Genomic DNA, 21,197 nt, shown 5'->3' with positions numbered 1-21,197 from the left:
AATGTATGTATATGATATTGCAATAATAAAAAAATTGCAATGATTGCAATATTAATCTCTTCCACTACGTCTTGCTCTGACAGTATATTATCAACAGTTCCCGTTCAAATTGTCCATAGGGCTGTCGACTTTGGTCAGCTGGCTGGCGTGAGATTTCCAATTGGAGACACATGCACACGCATTTGCATGCATGTACCAGTTTTATTACCTTGTAAATAGTCTGTAGGGTTTGGAAACTACCCAAAGCTTTGGATGTAGCTAATTTTAGGTTTATTATAGAATATAATAAAGATTTGCTGGAAGATTTCTTGCGTGCGCGTGAGTGAAAAAGCGTGTGTATTGAAGGCCATATTAGTATTACGCTTGATGCAAACCTGAATCCAAGTTATTAAACATAATATGAATGTACATAAATGTTACAATGGTCATATGCTATAGTTCAATGTATATTTGCCTGTGGAAGAAATGGTGTAAGAAAAGTGCACAGGGCTGACATTTAATGTAACTAAGTTAATAATTATTAATCAATTTAATGTTAGAACATTACAGGGTTAGTAAAACTAAAGACATGATCTAGTTGTTTTACAGGCAATTCACTTAAAATGTCGAAATTTTAGTTTTTTTTGCCATAGTGTCAACAAGCAATATGAAAGTACAGATGCACAACTGTCAGCAGATATTTAGTGATGAGTGATGAATGATCGCCGTCAGGCAAACTGCGCTCCTTTCGTCCTAATGTGTCTGCTCCGCGATGTCTGCGAAATCATGCACGTCTTGACTGAAAGCTGGATGCTCCTATGGGAATGCTATTCTCGTCTAGTAGGTTCCCCGCCTAAAATTAGATGAGAAACGAATTATTAATGAAATGCTTCGTATCCTTTGATCCTCTCGGTCAAGTAAATGACATTGGATTATCAACGTGCATGCATGTATCATCGGATACGTCACGTTAATACCGTTTGTCACACAGCTATTGCTGTTTTTAAAGCAGTCCTTCGCACTGTACATTATAACATTTGTAGCAGTGCTCTATGCAATGTTGTCATCATTACAGGTATAAAAAAACTTTATGATTTCCAGTAAAATAAAAACCATGTGTCTGTGTATGTATTTTTTGGGGGGACAACGTAACCAGCTGTCAATTTCGTGTTTGCTTTTATACTATACTAGGCGAATAACCCACGCCTGAAGAGAGCATATTTGTCTGCGACAATTCAACGAGGACGTAGATATACATCCCTTTAATAGCCGGAGGTCGCGCATGCTCAGTAGGCACGTTAGCGCTGCTAATGGCTGCTGGATGACAAGGGGAGGTAGCCCGTTGTTCTGCGTCTCCGTGGGCAGCCAAAATACCGCCAGGACCGAAAACAGTTGACTTAAAATGGTTGATTTCCGACTGGAGATGCAACGTGTGTCTGAAGTAAACGGAGTAAAGTAAGTGCTATTCACGGTAATCGACTTTATTTCTGACAGTTTTAGATTACGGTTAGGAGGGAGTAGCTAGATGTATCGTATAGCATTGTTTGGTTTTTACACGGCTGTCTCGGGAAGCACGTAGGTAAAATAGACGACGCTAGATACACTTTACTTTTTTAGGTAGTGTAGCGGCATCTTCTGAAATAGATGTTGTGGTCGTGCATACACGTTTCGTGGGATTTCTGGTTCATAAATTATGGGCTACGCGTTCGCTGCTTCTGTGGAGTTAATCTCAGGTTTACGAAGATGATCCGAAACATTTGGCTGCGCGTGAAGTTTCCGTCGCTCTTGTGACTAATTTCCTCCTGTTTGCGTGTGCAAACGGGCTTTCGCTGCGTTGATGCATTTTGTTAATGGTAATATTAAAAGCGGACTAGCTGCCCCCCCCCCAGTCCCCGCACAGCGGCTAGCGTGGGAGTGGAGCGGTAGCGCGCGTGTTAATAGGGCTCCTACAGGCGCGGGGTTACTGCAGTTCACGGCGGGGCCGCGCATTCGTGCTCGTGCTCGCCAGTCCGTCCTGCCGCGCGCCGCACTCTGCGTCGCCGTGACACCTCCGCGGTCGCCATCCGTATCCTTCCTTGTAGTTACATAATGTCAGTGTTTAAAAAAAACACAAGCAGAGCCGTTGATTTCTCCCTTTTCCATTTAACTGCTAATTAGTGCTGCGTCGTTGGCGTTACTTTCATATAATCCTGTATTTTTAAAACACTTTAAATAAACCCCAAGCTTACGGTGCGTGTTATGGACATGCGGTGCACGCGCTTCTCAAAAATCATGAATGTCACTAACGATCGTACCACGAACAGGGGTATGCTGTAAAGTTGTGTGTGAAGGGTTGCATGCTTGCGGGCAGCGGGGCTCAGTAATGTGCCAGAAATCTGTATAATTTTAGCATCCCTAATTTGATCGCGAAGGTTATTTGTAGTGCATATTTATAGGGTTGTTGCTTTACTGCATCTCTTTGGGGACTGAGAGATGAAACTGATGTAACAGCGCATAACTGATAGATTACAACTGCTAGTTCTGAAAGATTAATTTATGTAAAATCTTCATTCTATAAATTATCTATCGCTAGTTTTTTTCTCTAACATTACGGTTTTCAGGAAGGGTGCAACAGATCACAAAACGTACAACAGTTTTGAGTCACGGATCAAATAGTTTTTCGGATCAGCTAAAAAGAAACTCCTACAGTTTTGCTTTCCGTGTGTCACTTAAAGAACACTTAAAGCAGTGAACTTTTAACATGCCCCATTCATGTGAACACGCCATCGCTTTGTCTGCATCTTTTCACCGCAACTCTGCGTCGCAAGGAAGTCTGTGGAGGACGTCTATGGTTACCGTACCGTGATCTCAACATGGACAGAGATGTTTTCTCGAGATCGCTAATTGTTTTCTGGATCGCAAAATGGAATTTGTAACTCGACCTGCGAATAGCATTTGTCCAAAGAATGGGGAAGTGGATTCCTCTGAAAATGCCATGGCTAATGCTATTGAATTTGGGCAGTTTTTCTTATTGCATTACCACTGAAAATCTACCCCCCTCCCATGTGGGAATTTCCCCCCATTGTGAGAAATGCATTTTAAACCGCCCAGTTCATGTCCTCTGTGGAGTTCCATAGCATTGGGGTTTTACGGAATAATTACTTTAAAAAAGTAATGGGCAATGAAACTGGATATTTCACTGTTATGATAAACTTTGTAATTAATCGTCTGTTCACAAACCATGGGGTTGGATCCATATAGATTACAGATGACCTACAGCCTGTTACACCATATTTTTAGCAAACAAGATTGGTAGCTTATACATTGTTTTACTGTTGGTCCACCTGAATGATATTTAAAACTTGCTCACAGATTACAAGCCTGTCACGTAAAAAGAACTTTGATTTTCAGAATTCAGGTAAATGTGGAAATGGCCTCTTAAATTGGGGCAATGCTCATTTGCATAGCGTTTCCCTTGGAAACAGAAATGTAGTCACTGAAGGCCATTTTTCTATAATGAAATGGGGACAAATTCCGAACCCTGGGAAGAGTTGAAATGCTTGAATCCTTATTGTGTCCTTGTTTGGAGAATAAGAGTGGATGGGTCATCAGCAGATTCTTCTACCGTGGCTTTGGTCTGGGTCGTGTTTGCCTGACTGAGTGGAATGTAATGAATTGAATGCAGGAGTGTCAACACAAAGCAGTAATGGTGATAACTTTGAGACACAGAGGAACTGATCTGAGCACAGGTGTCCCTCTAAGTCAGTGGTTCTCAAGCTCGGTCCTCGGGTCCCACTGCCCTGCTTGTTTTCCAGCCATCCCTGCCCTACACACTGCTGATTGACTGAACACACCTGATCCAGGTATTCAGAAGCTGAAAGACAGCTGGGACTTGTGTGTGGGGCAGGGATAGCTGGAAAACAAGCAAGGCAGTGGGGCCCGAGGACCGAGTTTGAGAACCACTGCTCTAAGCTGTGTGGTAATCAAAGGAAGTCCCGCCTTCAGTTCCTGATTCATATGGACATATGTTTTCGTCTTAGATGTTCCAAACACACACACACACACAACCACTAGCGATGATTTTGTGCTCCTGTCTGTGTCACGGTAGTACCCAAAAAGGGCCAGGCAATATATCGATAAAATATCATATCGTGATTAGGGTTGCAAAGGAGTGGAAAATTTCTGGAAACTTAGTAGGCCTTTTCATTACATGGGATGTTAAGTTGGGGAATATTCCAAGTTGAAAACTCTCCATGCGAATTGACGGGAAAAAGTTGGAACTAACAGGAAGATTTACAGAATTTTGCAACACTAATTGTGATTATGAACATTCATATCACCATCAAGTTAAATGTATCATGATATAGCTCAAGCACTTGTTTTCTTGCATATTTTTATACACATTACATCAAGGCATGAGTCTGTTTGTGTAATCGATCATTATGCATGTCACACGTTCTGTAACTATCAGTAAAATAATTTGGTAATCGTAATGAGAAACGCTCAAAACCGCCTGTCATATTTTGCCATTTTCTGTGCAAGAATTTTAGAAGAGATATCGATATTGTGACAATCTCTGAAAATATCGCGATATTATGAGGGCATATCGCCCAGCTTTAGTACAAGAACACGTGTATCCGGTGTGAGGACGGAGGTTCATCTGGACGTACCTCAATCATCGTAGTAGGAAGAAGATGCGTATACTGCATAATACAAGATGCCATATAATACAGTGCACACTGTGTGTATGTGCAGCATTATTAGTTAGAAATATACCATTACAGGGCTGGCAGTGCAGTCAGGTTATTTTGGTTCGTGCCGCATGTGCTAAAATACATCTAATGTCCAATATGTCTCCAGATGTCTATAAATATTAAGGCTCGGATGGGACATTACGTGATAGGACGCCGGTTGGGTGGGACGGCACGCCATAGGACGCCGGTTGGGTGGGACGGCACGCCATAGGACGCCGGTTGGGTGGGACGGCACGCCATAGGACGCCGGTTGGGTGGGACGGCACGCCATAGGACGCCGGTTGGGTGGGACGGCACGCCATAGGACGCCGGTTGGGTGGGACGGCACGCCATAGGACGCCGGTTGGGTGGGACGGCACGCCATAGGACGCCGGTTGGGTGGGACGGCACGCCATAGGACGCCGGTTGGGTGGGACGGCACGCCATAGGACGCCGGTTGGGTGGGACGGCACGCCATAGGACGCCGGTTGGGTGGATAACTGCACTAAACCTGCTGCCTGCTTGTTGTCCCTGGTTCCCTTAGAAGCAGTTGCATAATTTTTTTGTCTTGTACTTAATCTATCCTTGAAGCCTGACTGACCAGCGCCCCCCCCCCCCCCCCCCCCCCAATAGAAAAATCTTTCCCGTAAAGCAGCTGTTTTTGTTTCACTCTCTGCAAACCCCCCCCCCCCCCCCCCCCTTCACAGTCTCACCCCAGACAGACTTTTAAACTGCGTGTTCCAGGATAGATCCTCACGACTTGCTGCCTCTCTCCCTCTCCCTCTCCCTCTCCCTCTCCCTCTCCCTCTCTCTCTCTCTCTCTCTCTCTCTCCCCCCCCCCCCTCTCCTCGCTCCTCCCCAGTTAGTGTTTAGCGCCGTGAACCTGAGCCATGGTGCTGAAAGAGAAGCTGGAGGCGGTGCTGAACGTAGGCCTCCGGGTGCCCAGCATCATGTTGCTGGAGGTGCTGTACCGGTGGGACGTCAGCTCTTTCTTCCAGAAGATCCAGCGGAGCAGTCTCAGCAACAACCCCCTCTTCCAGTACAAGTACCTGGCACTCTACCTGCACTATGTAGGTCAGTATCATTCCCCCCACCCCCCCCATTTCAACCGGTCACTTAACTGTTGATCGATTAGCATGTAGAATGATTCTTAATTACGCTGCAGAATCACAAGGAGGTGTTTCATTTTCCTCTATTTGTTCATTCGTTACATTTTTCTTTGCTTTTATGTTCGATTTAATATTCTACTTATATTGTTTTCTGTTTACATTCTATTCCTCTCTCTGTATTTATATTTTGACTTTTTTTTTCCCCTTCACAAACAAGGAGTTTCAATTTTGTTGTACTTTCCAGTAAACGCGTTCATTTATTCATTCGTAGTCTGTAGCTCGACTTTGGATTCAGCTCGTTGGGATGTCACACAGGTCTGACGTTAAATGTGTTTGCGTTCATGAACTTCGCCTTAAAGGAGATGTAGAGCATGGGCTGCGAGCGGGTGGTGTTTGATGTTCCGGATATGGCCTGTTCTGTGCCGCCCAAATCTGCCTTGAAGGTGCAAGGTCTGTGAGCAAAATGTTGTTCTGCGGCAGGAGTCGTCATGAGAGGTTTTGCTCATTAGTGCGAGCTGATGGGTTTGACTTTTGGAGGGAACTCAGTCTGACATCCAGTCTCATCACGCTGAGTTGTGCCGAGTAACTCTGTTGTAGTACAGGAGTAATGAGACTATGGGTTTTTGAACCTGTGGAACTGTGTTGCTTAAAATGAAATGTCGAGGTTGGACCTCCTGCAGTATTTGGCTTCAAGGACCCACACCTGCACATCACCTTCCATAATTTCAAGTTAATATAAAACTTGAAAAGTATTTTCTGTAAAATATAGCTGGTTTACCTTGGGAGGGGACTTCTGTGTGGTTATGGTGGCAGGTTTTGAGACTTGATGCATAGACCGGTGTCAGGCCCTCCCTTCTTCAGCTCTGTAGCGGCTTCCCCATCTGAGAGTGCAGTCACGGAGCTGCCTGCATTTAGACCCGCCCCCTTTGATCACGTGACACTGTTGGGGGTGGGGGAGGCACAGTGAGACTTATCTGTTGAATGCCCCCTCCCAAGTTTATTCACCAGGGTCATTATCTTGCGCTTTTTTTTGTTTTCAGAGGAAGTGACAAACGGTTACCGTGCTTTCTGTTCTTGTTTTTCAAAATCATCTGCCTCTTAATTTGGCTATAAATGGTGTGATTGTGTTTGGTGCTTCACCTTGTGTGTGTGTGTGTGTGTGTGTGTGTGTGTGTGTGTGTGTGTGTGTGTGTGTGTGTGTGTTCCCTCCCCCAGCCATGCTTACTGCGGCGGTTCTCCACACTGTAATATCTAGAGTCGCATTCTGAATGGGGAGACTGATCCGTGCGATCTCCAGTAATGCATCCTATGCCGTACTCTGACCTCATGGCTTATTTACAAAGGGCACGTGCGGACGTGCCCACCTCATTCAGCCTCCCCCCCCCGGCTGCCTGCGGGGGCAGGGGAGTCTATGAGATAAAAGGCGAGGGGAGGCAGGCAGAATGCCCAGGGTCGGATTCCACCGACTATATCAGTCAGAGATAATCCAACACCCCCCCCCTCTCCATCCTGGAGGCTGGGATAATCTCTGGCCTTCTCTTAAAGGGCAGCAGTGAATTTTGAGCTGCTGACATCAGTGTTTACCTGCTTGTCACAGTGCCGTTTTTATAACACTGCATAAGGGCTTTAGTCTTGCATGCTGCACTCATGGGAGTCTTTCTCACACAAAAATGTCCTGAGGGCAGAAGGAAAAATGAGTGGTTATCTCTCTGAACCAATCAGATTGTAGAGGCGGTGTACCCAAGCGACTAGAGGAGGTGGGACTGACCAATCAGATGACTTGGTCCCACCTCTGGTTGCTTTTTTTTATGTTGTGGTGTGTGTAGTAGTATGTTTTAGTACCACTGCGACAGGCATTTGAAATTTCATTATATTATGCGTACAGTGACAAAGGCATCTTTATCTTGGATCCACCTCCTCTACAGTCTGATTGGTTGTCTCTGAACCAGTCATTTTTCCTTCTGTCCTCTGAACATTTTTGTGTAAGTAAAACACCCACGAGCGCATGCTGTCCTGCATATATTTTTTTTCCCTTGTAATCTCTCTGCACTGAAGTTTGCCGTTTTTAATTATATCGATGGGGAATTTAGGTATCGCTAATTAAGACTTGGTAATTGGGTACCCTGGAACAGCCCCAGATCTGCGACGGAACCCTTAGCATCCGTGCTCTGGAGGGCATGGCGTTCATTATGGCCGTGAGGGGTATTGGATTGGAGGGACTGCGTAGTCGCTGCATGGTTGTCTCATGGGTCTCGTTTACCTTTGTTTTAGCATGCTTCCTAGGATAGTTGGTTATGTGCCTTGTTCGGGGCCAGGGGATTTGACCCTGCAACCCTCTGAGCTACACACTACCTGGTGAGACAGATAGAACTACCTGGTGTTGCTAGATGTGATCAGACTGAGGCACGAACAATTTTATTGCCCGTTATTGGTCAGTTTTCCTTTATTGGTTGAGTAGGTACATGGTGTAATTTTTCTGAAACATAAAACTTCTAGAGCAGTGTTTCCCAACCCGGCACACATTTTTGCTCCCTCCCAGCTGTCTGCCGGACAGTCCACATTTTTGCTTCCTACCTAGAAAAAAAAAATGTGTCCCCAAGAACCGAATTGGGAAACACTGTGGGGTTGTGGGGTGTGCTGCGGAAAGCTGCGTTTCCCCTGTGTTCAGCGTCCGGCAGGTGTGTCTGGGTCTGGGTGCCAGTCCGGCCTGAACCAGGGCTTGAATCTTGCCGCTGAACCAATCGGACGTTCAGTTCTGTGATGTAGTGCTGTTGAGGCCGGTTGCCAGTTTCTCAGCAGTGCGGTTAGAAGAGTTTACTTTTGCTTTGGTCTGCATCACGTCACTGTTCGTAGTTGTCAACTACCGACTTCCACTACGAAACTGACTGGCAGGTGTTTCCTATAAACACCTACGCTTGTAGTTCTATGACTGTACTAATATCTTTGCCATTTTCTTTTTGTGGTGGTTCTTGGGACCTTTTTGGGTGCTTTTCCACTGCACCAGGTACCGTACTTTTGGTACTTCCATAAATTGCCAAAAGTATGGTACTTCTTTTGTGTCAGTTTTCCACTGGCATAAAAACCGGTACCGCCCCTGACTGACATCATCACAAAGCGCGGTGCGGTATTTCTTTCGCTGAGTTGTTCGGTGTTTCGCGTGTGCCCCATTTCTTCCAAGCGGCTTGCTATTACGCCAAATACTTCTTTATTTCCAGACGTGCCGCCCAAATCCATGTTCATCTGACCATATGCCGATTAAACCCTGTGTTTGTCCATCCTTCCATTTTACTTTGTTTATGCTTTTGTTTCTGCCGCCTTTTATTTAGTTTCTCGCTGTTCGCTGTGTGTTTCAAACGATGCCGGTTGTATCTGGCCTTTCAGTGCCGGGCTATTTGCATAACCAGCCGACAGCAAATACGTCTGCTAGTGCCACCCCAAAGTACTGAAGTACCAGAAAAGTACCCCAGCTAGTTTGGCAGTTTCAGTACTGGAACTTTCGGTACTGGTCCTTGACCGGAAGTAATGGAAAAGCGAAAGTACCGTCCTTTGTGCGCTGGAAGAGTGCCCTTAATGTCAGTGTCAGACCTACAGGCAAATTTACAGGTAACGTTGCGGGGGGGGGGGATTTCGGAGGCGTGGGTTGCCAGAAAACTGAAATTATTTCGGTTTCTCTTACGCAGCCCCTGTGTAAAGAACATGCTCTTCATTTGTTGTGGAGTGTGGCCCAGGTCACCCATGTGTCGACGTGTCAGTTTCCGTAAAGCAAGGAGGCGGCTGAACACGGAGGGAGGTGTACGCAGCGTGAGATTGAGCTGCCACGCGTGCCGGGTGTCTCGTGCGAGCTGCCCGGTGACCTGGGGGTGGCCTACGTGCACACGCTGGCATAAGGGACAGTGTGACATTCTGGGAGAGCCGTGTTGGAAATTGTCAACAGGCTCCAGTTTCTCCCCAGGACACGTCACTCCAGAAGATTCTCCTGGCGGATTACACTCCCTGTCCCGCTGAGGGCTGCTACAGGCATTCTCATTGTGACTTTTTCCATACCTGAATGTAGGGCGTGCTCATCATAAATGGAGTTTTTTTTCCCATAACTGGACAAATCCAGCATTATGAATGTGTTGTTTAGACTCGTATTGCCCAACAAAATGCCTCGGAGTGTGGGCGAGCCTGGTGTCCAGGAGCCATTTCGCGTGTGTCGTTGTGCGGTTCCCAGGTTACGAACGAGATTTGTTCCTGAAGTGTCTTTAAGTTGAATTTGTAGATAAGCTGGAAAAATACAAGCAACACATGATAATCGCTGTGTGTACTCTGTGACTCTCTATGCTCAGTTGGTTGGTTGAAACAAAATCCTGGTCTGGACTTTTACTCTCTGGACCTGAGTTACCCAGCTCTGATAATAATTTTGTTATATAGTAAAAATAAAAGTAAATGCAGTACTGTACTGTACCCTGAGCCAGAAGGCTGCTGAAACCAGGCAATGTTTGCACAGGCCAAAGTAATGTGCACGTTCGTTATTAAGAATTATCGTACATGACCTGAATTATTAATATGACAGGCTTTATGGCAGTCTGTAAGTACAAGTTGTCTGTAAGTAGGGTGTCCTTATCTTGGGGACTGTCTGCTTCATATGGTAAATTACATGCTAGAAATGCTTAACGTTTTATCGGCGTCATGGGAGTGACATCAAGTGTACCTCCGCAAGGAATTCCCCGACTTTGAAAGCCAAGTCATTATCACTCTGATGTATTAGACCGGGTCAACGTGAAACGCAGGCAGCTGAATTACTGATTAGACGTGGCGTAAAGGAGAGCGCGCATTTCACAACCTCGTGCGTCTCGGTGATGATTAGCCTCGCATTCCTAAGATCGCCGAGGTCACCGAGCAGCGTTGCGAGTCTTCATTGCGCATTGATGTCCTCGCGTGAAAGAGGAAGCTCGTTCCGGTCCTGGAGCGACCTCATCGCCTGAGGACCTTACTGTTCAATGGCACTTCCCCAATTAGACTTGACCTGGCCGTCGACTTGAGATGAAAAAAGAAAAGGCCACATCTGTAAATGTCAGTTTCAGAACAGAGCTTGATGTTCAAATTAATACAAACGAGAAGACAGAATGCCTCCAGTTCAAATGGTTTTCTCGTCGCGCATTCGGGTTAGCTGTTGCAGTTCCGGCGCTATTATCCAAAGCTGTATGTGTGAGGTGCTTTAATTGGGGTGTCATATGAAGTCAATGGAGCAGTCATCTATATATAGAAATCTGAAGCTGTTCGTACTACAGCTGCTCGCAGAGAAGCGCTGACTCATCGCATATCTTGCGCACTGAAGCTTGATGATTTGGCCGCGCCCAGATTGGACGGTGCAGTCGCGCTTGGTTTCCTGCCTGGTTTTGCTCACCTGTTTCCATTACCTTATTAACCTGACACTTGGTGGCACCCAAAAGCCGATCGTGTCCAGCGAAACTGCAAAGCGGGGCACCTCTGCCGATAGACCATTTTAACACCCTTGTTAAGCCTTGTCAACTCTCTGCTCGACTAGTGAGCTTGCTTGCAGCAGGGGTTTGAATGTCATAACGTCGCTTAAATTTATTTCAATATATCGCTCCTCTCTTTCGTTTGTTTGTGAGCCTGAGGTATGTTCTTGCGAGTTTGTTGCTCCACGAGGCTCATTTCCTTCCCTGTAATGTGCTGTGACTGTGTGCTTACTTGCATTCGTTCCTGATTTAATCCCGAGCATTAGGTTGCCGCTAGCGACGGTGTGTTTATGACCTCACAGTGGGGCATATGAACTTGTTTTGCAGGCTACATCCTAAGTCTAGTTCTTCTGACGCTCCCTCGACAGCACCTGGTCCGGCTCTACCTGTACGTCCTCACAGCCCTGCTCCTCTTTGCTGGACACCAGGTCTCCAGGTAATGGAAATTCTTGACCTTCAGATGTCCTCGGGGGGAGGGGGGGGGGGGGGGCTAGTTCCATCTGTCCTCAGAAGTTCGGCTTGTAAAATGACCCGGATGAGTTTACCCTCCCCACCTCACCAAAAGGCCATTCAACGCTGTACCTAATGAGATGGCCTGTGGTGGTGTGCTGGAGCTTTTTTGAATCTTCGGGGCAGGTACAAAGGAATCTACTGCTGCGATATGTCACGGATGGATGGATGGATGGATGGATGGACGGACGGACGGATGGATGGATGGATGGATGGGTGTGACTTTGGTTTCGTCCTTTAATTTGGGCATAAAATAACCTCTTAATGGGCGTGTGAGTCTCTCCTGCAAAGCTGAATACCTCCGGAAGGTCACATTTCATGATGATGCAAGGTGACAGTCGCTGATATTCGGCAGAGCGCGTGCAGCACCCTGTGATGCGCAGTGCGCCCCGCACCTGCTCTCCCACCCCCCTCGCATTCTGCAATATTTCACATCACTAATGACGGATACCTACTTTGTCCTCTGTGGTCATCTGTGGGTTCAACGATTTTAGTCGGTCGTTCAGAACGAATGTTCAGCTAGGAGAAGATCTGAAGTGTCTTGAGTCTTAAACTCGGTGGAACCTTAAAGTCGTGTGATTTCTTGTGACAGGGCATGTTACACGGCAACCGTTGGTGTTGCCATAGAGATCTTACCATGGCGACGTCTGTTTCAGGGACTATGTTCGCAGCAGCGAACTGGATTCTGGGTACGAGGGACCGCTGTACCTGGAGCCGCTGTCCATGAACAGGTTCATCACGGCTCTGATCGGTGAGCTCACACCTTTTAAATGTGTCCTCCAAGGAGCCCCCCCCCCCCCCCGGCTATCTTTGTTTTGTAGTTTGGTTCCAGGATGCTAAGTTCAGCTTGTATAAAAAGTTTAAAGGAATGTTTTGAATAATACCGGAGAAACAAGGTTCAGGTGCCAAAAGTTTAATATAAACGAGGATGGTATATTGTCAAAATGTAGGTCCGGTTCCTATTTATAACGCGGTGCGGATCATTCTCCTGACATGAGGCTGTTTGGATAAAACTCGCTGCTCCTGAGTCAAAATGACAGACCCTCGCCTCCCCCCCGCTGCCTCCGGTCTCATTCATACCCCGACGGCCACTTCGGTTCTGGGGCGAGGTGACGGGGTGTGATGCGCTTTGCTGCGCCGCGACCTCCGACCCGCGTTTGCATGATGCAGAAAGAACACGTCTCAGTTCGCTTTGATGGCATGCAAAGTATGTTGCCTGTTTTCGTGTCACAGGTTTCTGAGGTTATTTCAACAACGGGTCGTGTCCAGCTGAGAGAGCCTGGCTTTCGATGTTCAGTAGAACAGTCACAGTTCGGCCCTGTTCGTACTTGGTTTTGCAATGCATTCTGGGTGATGGGTCTGGGACTGACTCCACCACGTATCTTTTGTCGCGTGATCGCCATTGTGGTCTGATGAATCCCCGACAAGCATTTCACAATAACTGTGTGTGGAGCAGCAACGAAATCTGAACACAAGCACTCAGCTGGAGACCTCGGAGGCGCTCGGCAGGCGTAGACGGCCACGTGTCTCGGCAGATCACTTGTGATCTGATCGTTTTAAAACGAAGCATGGACGAGGCCGTAGATGTTCCGTAGAGCACGTTTTCATTCTGAAGCGTATTTGATGTGTGTAGAGACGCAACATTCACACTGAAAGTCAGTCATCTTACCGGCCGCTGACTTGTAATCTGCTCGGTGTCCATCGCACCAGGCTTCTCTCTGTGGGTGGCGGGTCATTCACTACCACAGCCCCCAAACTTCGGAATTGTCTTCCTCCAATTGGCTGATCTTTACTTTGCACTTTTTAAATCTGACATAAACACTTTCCTGTTTAATGGACATCTTTTTTTTCCCCCTTCTCCTTTTAAAGTGACCTTGGCTTTGTGAAAGATGCTATATCAGTGTAACGTTATTGCTACTTTATTGTTTTGTCAGTTAATACCGATTTGATTTTCATAACACTATCCCTCTTTGCGCAGTTTTATGGAGTTTCCACTAGAGATATATTATCTTTATTTTTTGCGTTACGTACAGACTGATCCGCTTCATGATAAATAGTCTTCCCTTGTATTGGTTTACCGATAATTAGTTAGCGACAGAACTTCATGTATTTGTTGTATATGTTGTTACTGGTGATCAGGGGCAGCAGCGACAGGGACCTGGGGCCCTAATCATAAACGACAAGATTTAAAGCAGGGTGTCACCACCAAATCCCCACCCTGTGCCCAGGGTGCTACTAGAACGCTTTAGTGCAAGTATTTCTTAGGTCCGGTCTCCATCTCTCTGCTGGGCTTGTCCCAGCTCGCTGTGCGCGGACGGTCTGCGCTTGTGCCGTGGGGCTCGTCGGGAGGGCTGGCGTTTCCTGTCAGGTCGCGCGGTCTTGACCTCTTGCCTGACTCTGCAGGTCAGCTTGTGGTCTGCACACTCTGCTCCTGCGTCATGCAGACCAAGCAGATCTGGCTCTTCTCGGCCCACCTGCTCCCCCTGGTGGCTCGGCTGTGCCTGGTCCCCCTGGAGACCATCGTCTTCATCAATCGCTTCGCCATGATCTTCACGGGCCTGGAGGTGCTGTACTTCTTGGCCTCCAATCTGCTGGTGCCGTACAATCTGGCCAAGACGGCATACCGCGAGCTGGTGCAGGTGAGAGCGTTTTCACGCCGTGCGATTCTTTTGTTTTGACCTAGAAAGTTGCGAGGTGCAATAGCCCCGAATGATTCGTTAACTCGGGTGTTTTAATGACAATACTGTCAGTCAGAATTCTATAGGAACAGCACTGGTCCAGTGCTGCGTTTCCCGAAACTCCTGTAGCACTGCCGTTGTCCTAACTTGGGAAGCAAAGCAAGGCAAGTTTATATAGTACGATTCAGACACAAGGCAATTCAAAGTGCTTTACAAAGGCAGAAATGCGCATCTAAGTAAGACGTTAAAATCCATTTTTTTTCCTTTAAAATCCCATTTGAAAGACAAAATAAAAAAAAAAAAGCGGAAACCTAAAACATGTTATATTGTAGTGACTGTATACGACTAAACTGATTTAATTTACTGAAAAGCTGCTGCAAACTGTAATGTTTTAAGCCCTATTTTAAATGAGGTAGCAATTTTAACAGAGGGAGGATTCTCACACAAATTAGGTCTTCAGGCCCCAGACGTCTTAAAATCCGAGTTACTGCCCAGGATATGCACCGAAAAAATTAATGGAAACGATAATTGCCAGGTATAAATATTCTTAGATTGTGATGCTGTGGTTACCATGTCAGAAAACAGTGTAAGTGTGGAGTTCCTGAAAACCCTCTATTAGAATGTGTCCCAGCTTTGATCAGGCTTGGAAAAAATTCTGCGTTTGACCCTCACACATACCGGAATCAGGCCGATGTTCTCCACCCGTGGTTTCTGCTCCGCTTGCCAAAGACTCACTCCCATCTGTGCTGTAATTTTTAGTTCCTTCCTCGGTGATTTACCGGTAAGCCGTCGCCGGGTTTGCCTGTTACCGTTGGCTCTTATCGCCCCCTGCAGGTGGTGGAAGTCTATGGGTTACTAGCGCTTGGGATGTCCCTGTGGAATCAGCTGGTTCTGCCAGTCCTCTTTATGTGCTTCTGGTTGGTGCTGTTCGCCCTGCAGATATATACCTACTTCAGCACCCGCGACCAGCCCACCTCACGCGAGAGGCTGCTATTCCTCTTCCTCACCAGGTGGGGCTGCCGAGTCACCGACGTCTACTCCTTAATTTTCTGGAACATTATGTTAACAGCATGTAAATATGCAGGATTTGCCTGGTCGCTTGCTGTGACGGAGCTATTGCTAATCCTGTCCTCCTGTTCCCTCCCCCGCCCCCCAGCATCGCAGAGTGCTGCAGCACCCCCTATTCTCTGCTCGGCCTGGTCTTCACCGTGTCGTTTGTTGCACTGGGAGTCCTCACGCTGTGCAAGTTCTACCTGCAGGGTTACCGCGCATTCATGAATGACAACACCATGCACCGGTGAGCGGGGGAGGGCAGTCCATCCATCCATCCATCCATCCCTCCCACCCGTCACGCGACTGGGGTTTGCCTGTTTTCATCTCCGTCTGATTAATGTTCTCCCTATAGTGGGAAGAAGGGTAAACGGTACTGTTAGGGGGGAGGGGGCTTAAGATGAGAATAAAGTAATTGTAAACCGCAAACCATGCTTGGCCTGCTTGGTTTTATGGTAGTTTGGTGACCTGTCCCTCTTGTTTCGGTAGAATGCCACAGTTGTGACATTTTTGTTTTGGTTTCTTTGTGTTTTGGGGAACTGTCATCGGCAGACCACTAGAACTCTCTCTGCCTAATGCCTCGATTTTGCTTGTGTTTTTGATCTGAAATGGATTTTGTGTGTCGTTTGTTAAAACGTCTTTTTTAGATATGTGCTCAGTTCATAATATTTTGTAGTATCTTAAGCTCTCGTCTCTGTTTATTGTGGTGTTTTGTGGGTGTGAGGTTTTGTTGTAGGATTTAGATAGGACATGTGTTGTGATATTTGGGGGTGGGTAGTCTCTGTCCCCCTCTGTCTGGCCGCCCTCCTGTGGTCTCTGTCCCTCTGTCTGGCCGCCCTCCTGTGGTCTCTGTCCCTCTGTCTGGCCGCCCCCCTGTGGTCTCTGTCCCTCTGTCTGGCAGTCCTCCTGTGGTCTCTGTCCCCCTCAGTCTGGCCGCCCTCCTGTGGTCTCTGTCCCTCTGTCTGGCCGCCCTCCTGTGGTCTCTGTCCCTCTGTCTGGCCGCCCTCCTGTGGTCTCTGTCCCTCTGTCTGGCCGCCCTCCTGTGGTCTCTGTCCCCCTCAGTCTGGCCGCCCTCCTGTGGTCTCTGTCCCCCTCAGTCTGGCCGCCCTCCTGCGGTCTCTGTCCCCCTCAGTCTGGCCGCCCTCCTGCGGTCTCTGTCCCCCTCTGTCTGGCCGCCCTCCTGCGGTCTCTGTCCCCCTCAGTCTGGCCGCCCTCCTGCGGTCTCTGTCCCCCTCTGTCTGGCCGCCCTCCTGCGGTCTCTGTCCCCCTCTGTCTGGCCGCCCTCCTGCGGTCTCTGTCCCCCTCAGTCTGGCCGCCCTCCTGCGGTCTCTGTCCCCCTCAGTCTGGCCGCCCTCCTGCGGTCTCGTTCTTACCAGCACGTTAGTAGCTGGTTAGTAGCATGTGATGGTTTATGTCTCCCGGAACTTCCCTGCTGCCCCAGGGGGATGACAGAAGGCATCACGCTGCTAATCCTGGCCGTTCAGACGGGTCTGATCGAGCTGCAGGTCATCCACCGGGCCTTCCTCCTCAGCATCATCCTCTTCATCGTGGTGGCCTCGATTTTACAGTCCATGCTGGATATCGCTGACCCCATCGTGCTGGCACTGGGGGCTTCCAGGGACAAGTAAGCCAGACCCTGACACCTTCTGCCATACCTGAGGTTTTTAACCCGTGAAATGTGTGTCTTTTGTAGTTCCGTGAAGATGAGATAATTACGGTTCTGAGTAGTACAGAGCTAATGTATGCAGTGTAATGCGTACAAATTAATGTTCGTTTCCTGACACTGTGCCCTTTTGGAAATGGGATGATGCGTTAACAGGGTGATTAATTTGTTTAAGCTGTCCCTCCAGCTGAGGTCTACCCTGCATGGGGCGTCACCCTCGAGTTTCTGTTTCCCAGGGTGCTTTGGGAAAGCTCATTTATATTCATGAGAGAACTACCTGCTTGGCCACGGAATGTGCTCCCATCGACATGCGCTGCCTGTTTTTGTCAGGGTGGTTCGGGGAACCTCATTTGTGAGAGGAGCTATCTGATTGGCCCTTGAGCTCTAGGGCATTCACTGACCAATCAGATAGTGCTTCTCATGAACATAAATGAGGTTTCCCCGAACCACCCTGTAAAACGACCATTTGTGCTAGGCACTTCCTCCTCTCATCATTTCCTCTTCCTGTTCCAGGAGTCTCTGGAAGCACTTCCGGGCGGTGAGCCTGTGTCTCTTCCTGCTGGTCTTCCCAGCCTACATGTCCTACATGATCTGCCAGTTCTTCCACATGGACTTCTGGCTCCTGATCATCATCTCGTCTAGCATCCTCACCTCCCTGCAGGTCTGCGTCACATTCAGGGGGGGGGGGGGGAGGTCGCACGCACGTACGTGTGTACGCATTATAGCCCCTTCAGGAATCTACAGGGGTCACAAGGGTGTTGTGGTCGTGTAATAAATATGTGCTAGTAGTGGGAGCGATTAGATGTTTGAAATCCGTCGTCTTTGTTTTTGCACAGATAGCGAGGATAATTCTACCCCGTCTCCATTTCAAAAACGTGGTTATTCTGTCATTGCTAAATACTGCTACAGTCACCCAGGGACAGGTCATTCAATACAGCTATCGCCAGTTAAATGAGTGACAGTGGGTGTTTCTCAATATGCCTACCTGTGCTTTCACGAACCCGAAGCCTACTTCCAGTATTAGGAACAGAAGTACAGAGCACGGTAAAAAATGGTAAAAAATCCCCAAATGTTGTTCTCTCCGTGCCCCAAATATCAAGGATACATCGGATGCATGCTTGTCAAACAAGACCAATCCCATGATGCATTGTGCCCAAAAGTTTGTTCTTGGGAGGCAAGTTAGCAAGACCACTTTTGCCAAGGCCACAGATATGATCTTTTTGCGCTCTTAGTATTGAGAAGCACCCAGTTATTTGTATGTATTTGTTTTTTTGGTCTGATGCCTTTGGCAGTTTGACCGACGACCTCTTGTCTGAGTTATGAGCCTGTTCTTTTCACCACTGTGCCAACTAGCAAGACAGGCCTTGACAGGAGTGTGTCGCCTATAGGTTCTGGGTACGCTGTTGATCTACGTGCTGTTTATGGTGGAGGAGTTCCGCAAGGAGCCGGTGGAGAACATGGACGACGTCATCTACTACGTGAACGGCACCTACCGGCTGCTGGAGTTCCTGGTGGCCCTGTGCGTGGTGGCGTACGGCGTGTCCGAGACGGTCTTTGGCGAGTGGACCGTCATGGGCTCCACCATCATCTTCGTCCACTCCTACTACAACGTGTGGCTGCGCGCGCAGCTGGGCTGGCAGAGCTTCCTGCTGCGCAGGGACGCCGTCAACAAGATCAAGAGCATGCCCATCGCCACCAGCCAACAGCTGGAGCAGCACAACGACATCTGTGCCATCTGCTACCAGGTGAGGGCGCCCTACGACACACTCACGCCCTCCATCAACATGTTCTGTAGTTCCATGTAGCTCCCAGTAAGCTTAAGAACATAAGTAATGTGTATAACAACCTATTATTGCGATTACTTTTTAACAATAATGTACAATATCAAATTAGGCAATTTTTCGTGTCTTAAGAAGTATAAGCCAATAAAGGAGGTGGGGTGAGACTAGGGTTAGGACGTCATTGATCGGAAGGTTATTGGTTCAAATCCCGTTGGAATGATTTCACTTTGTCGTGCCTTTGAGCAGGACTGTAAGACCCAACTTGGTCCAGGGATTAATTCTCTAAACTTTCTGTAAAAATTCATCATAGTAATATGAATGTGTTGACGTACGTCTGTCTCTGCGCCGTAGGACATGAGATCGGCAGTCATCACACCCTGCAGCCACATCTTCCACGCCGGATGCCTGAAGAAGTGGCTGTATGTGCAGGAGACCTGCCCACTCTGCCACAGCCCGCTGAAGAGCCAATCGCAGCCTGCCGCTGCAAGCCCGGCTGCGCAGGACGCGCTGGAGCCAGCCAATCAGAATCAGCCGGAGGCGGGGCAGGCAGGCTCGCCTGCCGACATCGCCGAAAGGCGGGGAGAGACTTTAGACGAGGTGGACGCTGATCTGGAATCAGATGGGAGTTTGCCAGTGTCCGCAGAGCCTGAGCAGGATGTGCCACGGAACGGGCCTCAAGGGAGTGTAGATCTAGAGCCTTCGCCCCGCGTCGTGCAGGTTGGACAGTAGTCAGGAATGCAAGATGGCCGCCAGCACTGTTAGCACGGGCCAAGGATTAAGATCTCTGCTGTACGGCTTCCTGGTAGATGCTAACCCCTCTCGCCATGCCTGTTGAGCCTCTCTGGGCTCTGTGCTCATCAGCCTCACCCCTAACATCTGGGCCATATTTACATGTCGGGTTGCGGTTCCTTCATGCTAAGGTGTGGATTTGAGAGCTCCCCAGGTTCCAAATCCCTTCGTTTCAATGTGAAGCAGCCCCCATCGATTTCAATATTTATTTGAACAAAACTGGGCTAATCTTTTTTTTTTTTTTTTTCCTCTCTGTCCATTGCCACTGTCATCTAGGCTTTAGACATTTTCACCCAGAGCCATCCATGCGTTTTCAGGCTCTTCTCTGTGTTGTGCTGAAAACCACGCCCACTCAAGTTACGCCACGCCCACCGCCACAGGTTCCCTCGCGGATATCTGGATGGTCAAAGTTATGGCTGTTGAACGGAAGGTGTCGCTTGAAGGGCCACTTTAGAACAGCTTGTAGGACGGGAGTAAACTTCAGTTAACCTGGAAAGGTGACCGCAGTTGATGTACAAGCTTTAAGCACGCTCAAACTAGCACGCTGTCTGTTGCGGTAGTCGTAGGATTTTATTTTCTGTTTTCCTTTTTTTGACAATATAGCCCCTGCTCTAGTATTAAGCAAATGCGTATGCACTAATGTTGGTTATAGCAATGCTCCAAAGTCTGTCTTTGTCACATACCAAATATTTTTTTGGTTTGTATGAGGAAAATAAAACTACAAATGTGTGCGCGTGCGTATATACGCCCATACACATGTATATACACGCATATATCCTGAAAAGGGGTTTTGATATCCGGTACCTACATGCGGCATCGGGCGATGTGAAGTGGGGTGAAGCTCGAATGAGCACTTTAATCCGAATTAGTGTGAAGAGCTCACTCCCATGGATTCGGAGCTGGTGCACGCGGAGTACACGGCAAGCGGATTTACAGTATTATTTGGCTTTTTGCACCCGTGACAATGAATACACGAATCGTATGAACGCACCGTGCAGTTGCCACTTTCGTTATTTTGTAGCAACTTGATAGCTTTTGCACACTTTCTTAAAGGAAACATAAAATAGCTATGTGTATAAATTTTACATTTTTTTTATCTTTAGCATTTGTAATGTGGCGTTGACTTTTTTTTTTCTTTTAAGAGACTAATCCACGTTTTTTGGATACAAATGAAGATGAAACGTGCTCTGTGAATGCTGGAGTTTTTCAGTTGTGGTCAATGAAATGATAGTGATGTCTCATTTTTATGACTGAATGTATTAAAACAAAATAAACATTGAAACCTTGTATTTTACTCGTTATTTGAATGCCTTGTGCTTGTCAGCCGTTCATGTAACTTTAACACATGGACCACGTTTCTGTGTTAATCAACCTGCTAATTAATGCTGATGGTATTGCTGTCGTCAGCTGGGACACCTTTGCGCAATTTGGACGGGCATCTTGGTAAATTTGCGTAGGTAG

The 21,197-nt window shown here is 47.7% G+C and overlaps 1 protein-coding gene across 2 annotated transcripts; it reads left to right on the top strand.

Annotated features, from left to right (window-relative positions):
* The first annotated feature begins 1,262 nt into the window (after window positions 1-1,262).
* LOC125720200 (RING finger protein 145-like) lies at window positions 1,263-21,023 on the top strand. 2 transcript variants are annotated; one of them, XM_048995384.1, is made up of 11 exons: window positions 1,263-1,434; window positions 5,558-5,765; window positions 11,593-11,701; window positions 12,432-12,526; window positions 14,179-14,414; window positions 15,288-15,463; window positions 15,610-15,750; window positions 16,945-17,127; window positions 17,680-17,827; window positions 18,555-18,911; window positions 19,299-21,023. In XM_048995384.1, exons 2-11 carry the CDS (start codon window positions 5,582-5,584, stop codon window positions 19,674-19,676), a joined length of 2,007 nt encoding a protein of 668 aa, XP_048851341.1. In that variant the 5' UTR covers window positions 1,263-1,434; window positions 5,558-5,581; the 3' UTR covers window positions 19,677-21,023. The 2 variants fall into 2 exon arrangements, with proteins under 2 accessions (XP_048851341.1, XP_048851340.1); XM_048995383.1 differs by having other exon boundaries at window positions 5,554-5,765.
* Window positions 21,024-21,197: the final 174 nt, after the last annotated feature.

Source organism: Brienomyrus brachyistius, chromosome 24, assembly GCF_023856365.1.
Source record: "Brienomyrus brachyistius isolate T26 chromosome 24, BBRACH_0.4, whole genome shotgun sequence".
Classification (NCBI taxonomy): domain Eukaryota; kingdom Metazoa; phylum Chordata; class Actinopteri; order Osteoglossiformes; family Mormyridae; genus Brienomyrus; species Brienomyrus brachyistius.
The sequence above is the reverse complement of the archived record's forward strand: the minus strand, read 5'-3'. Positions and strand labels throughout refer to the sequence as shown.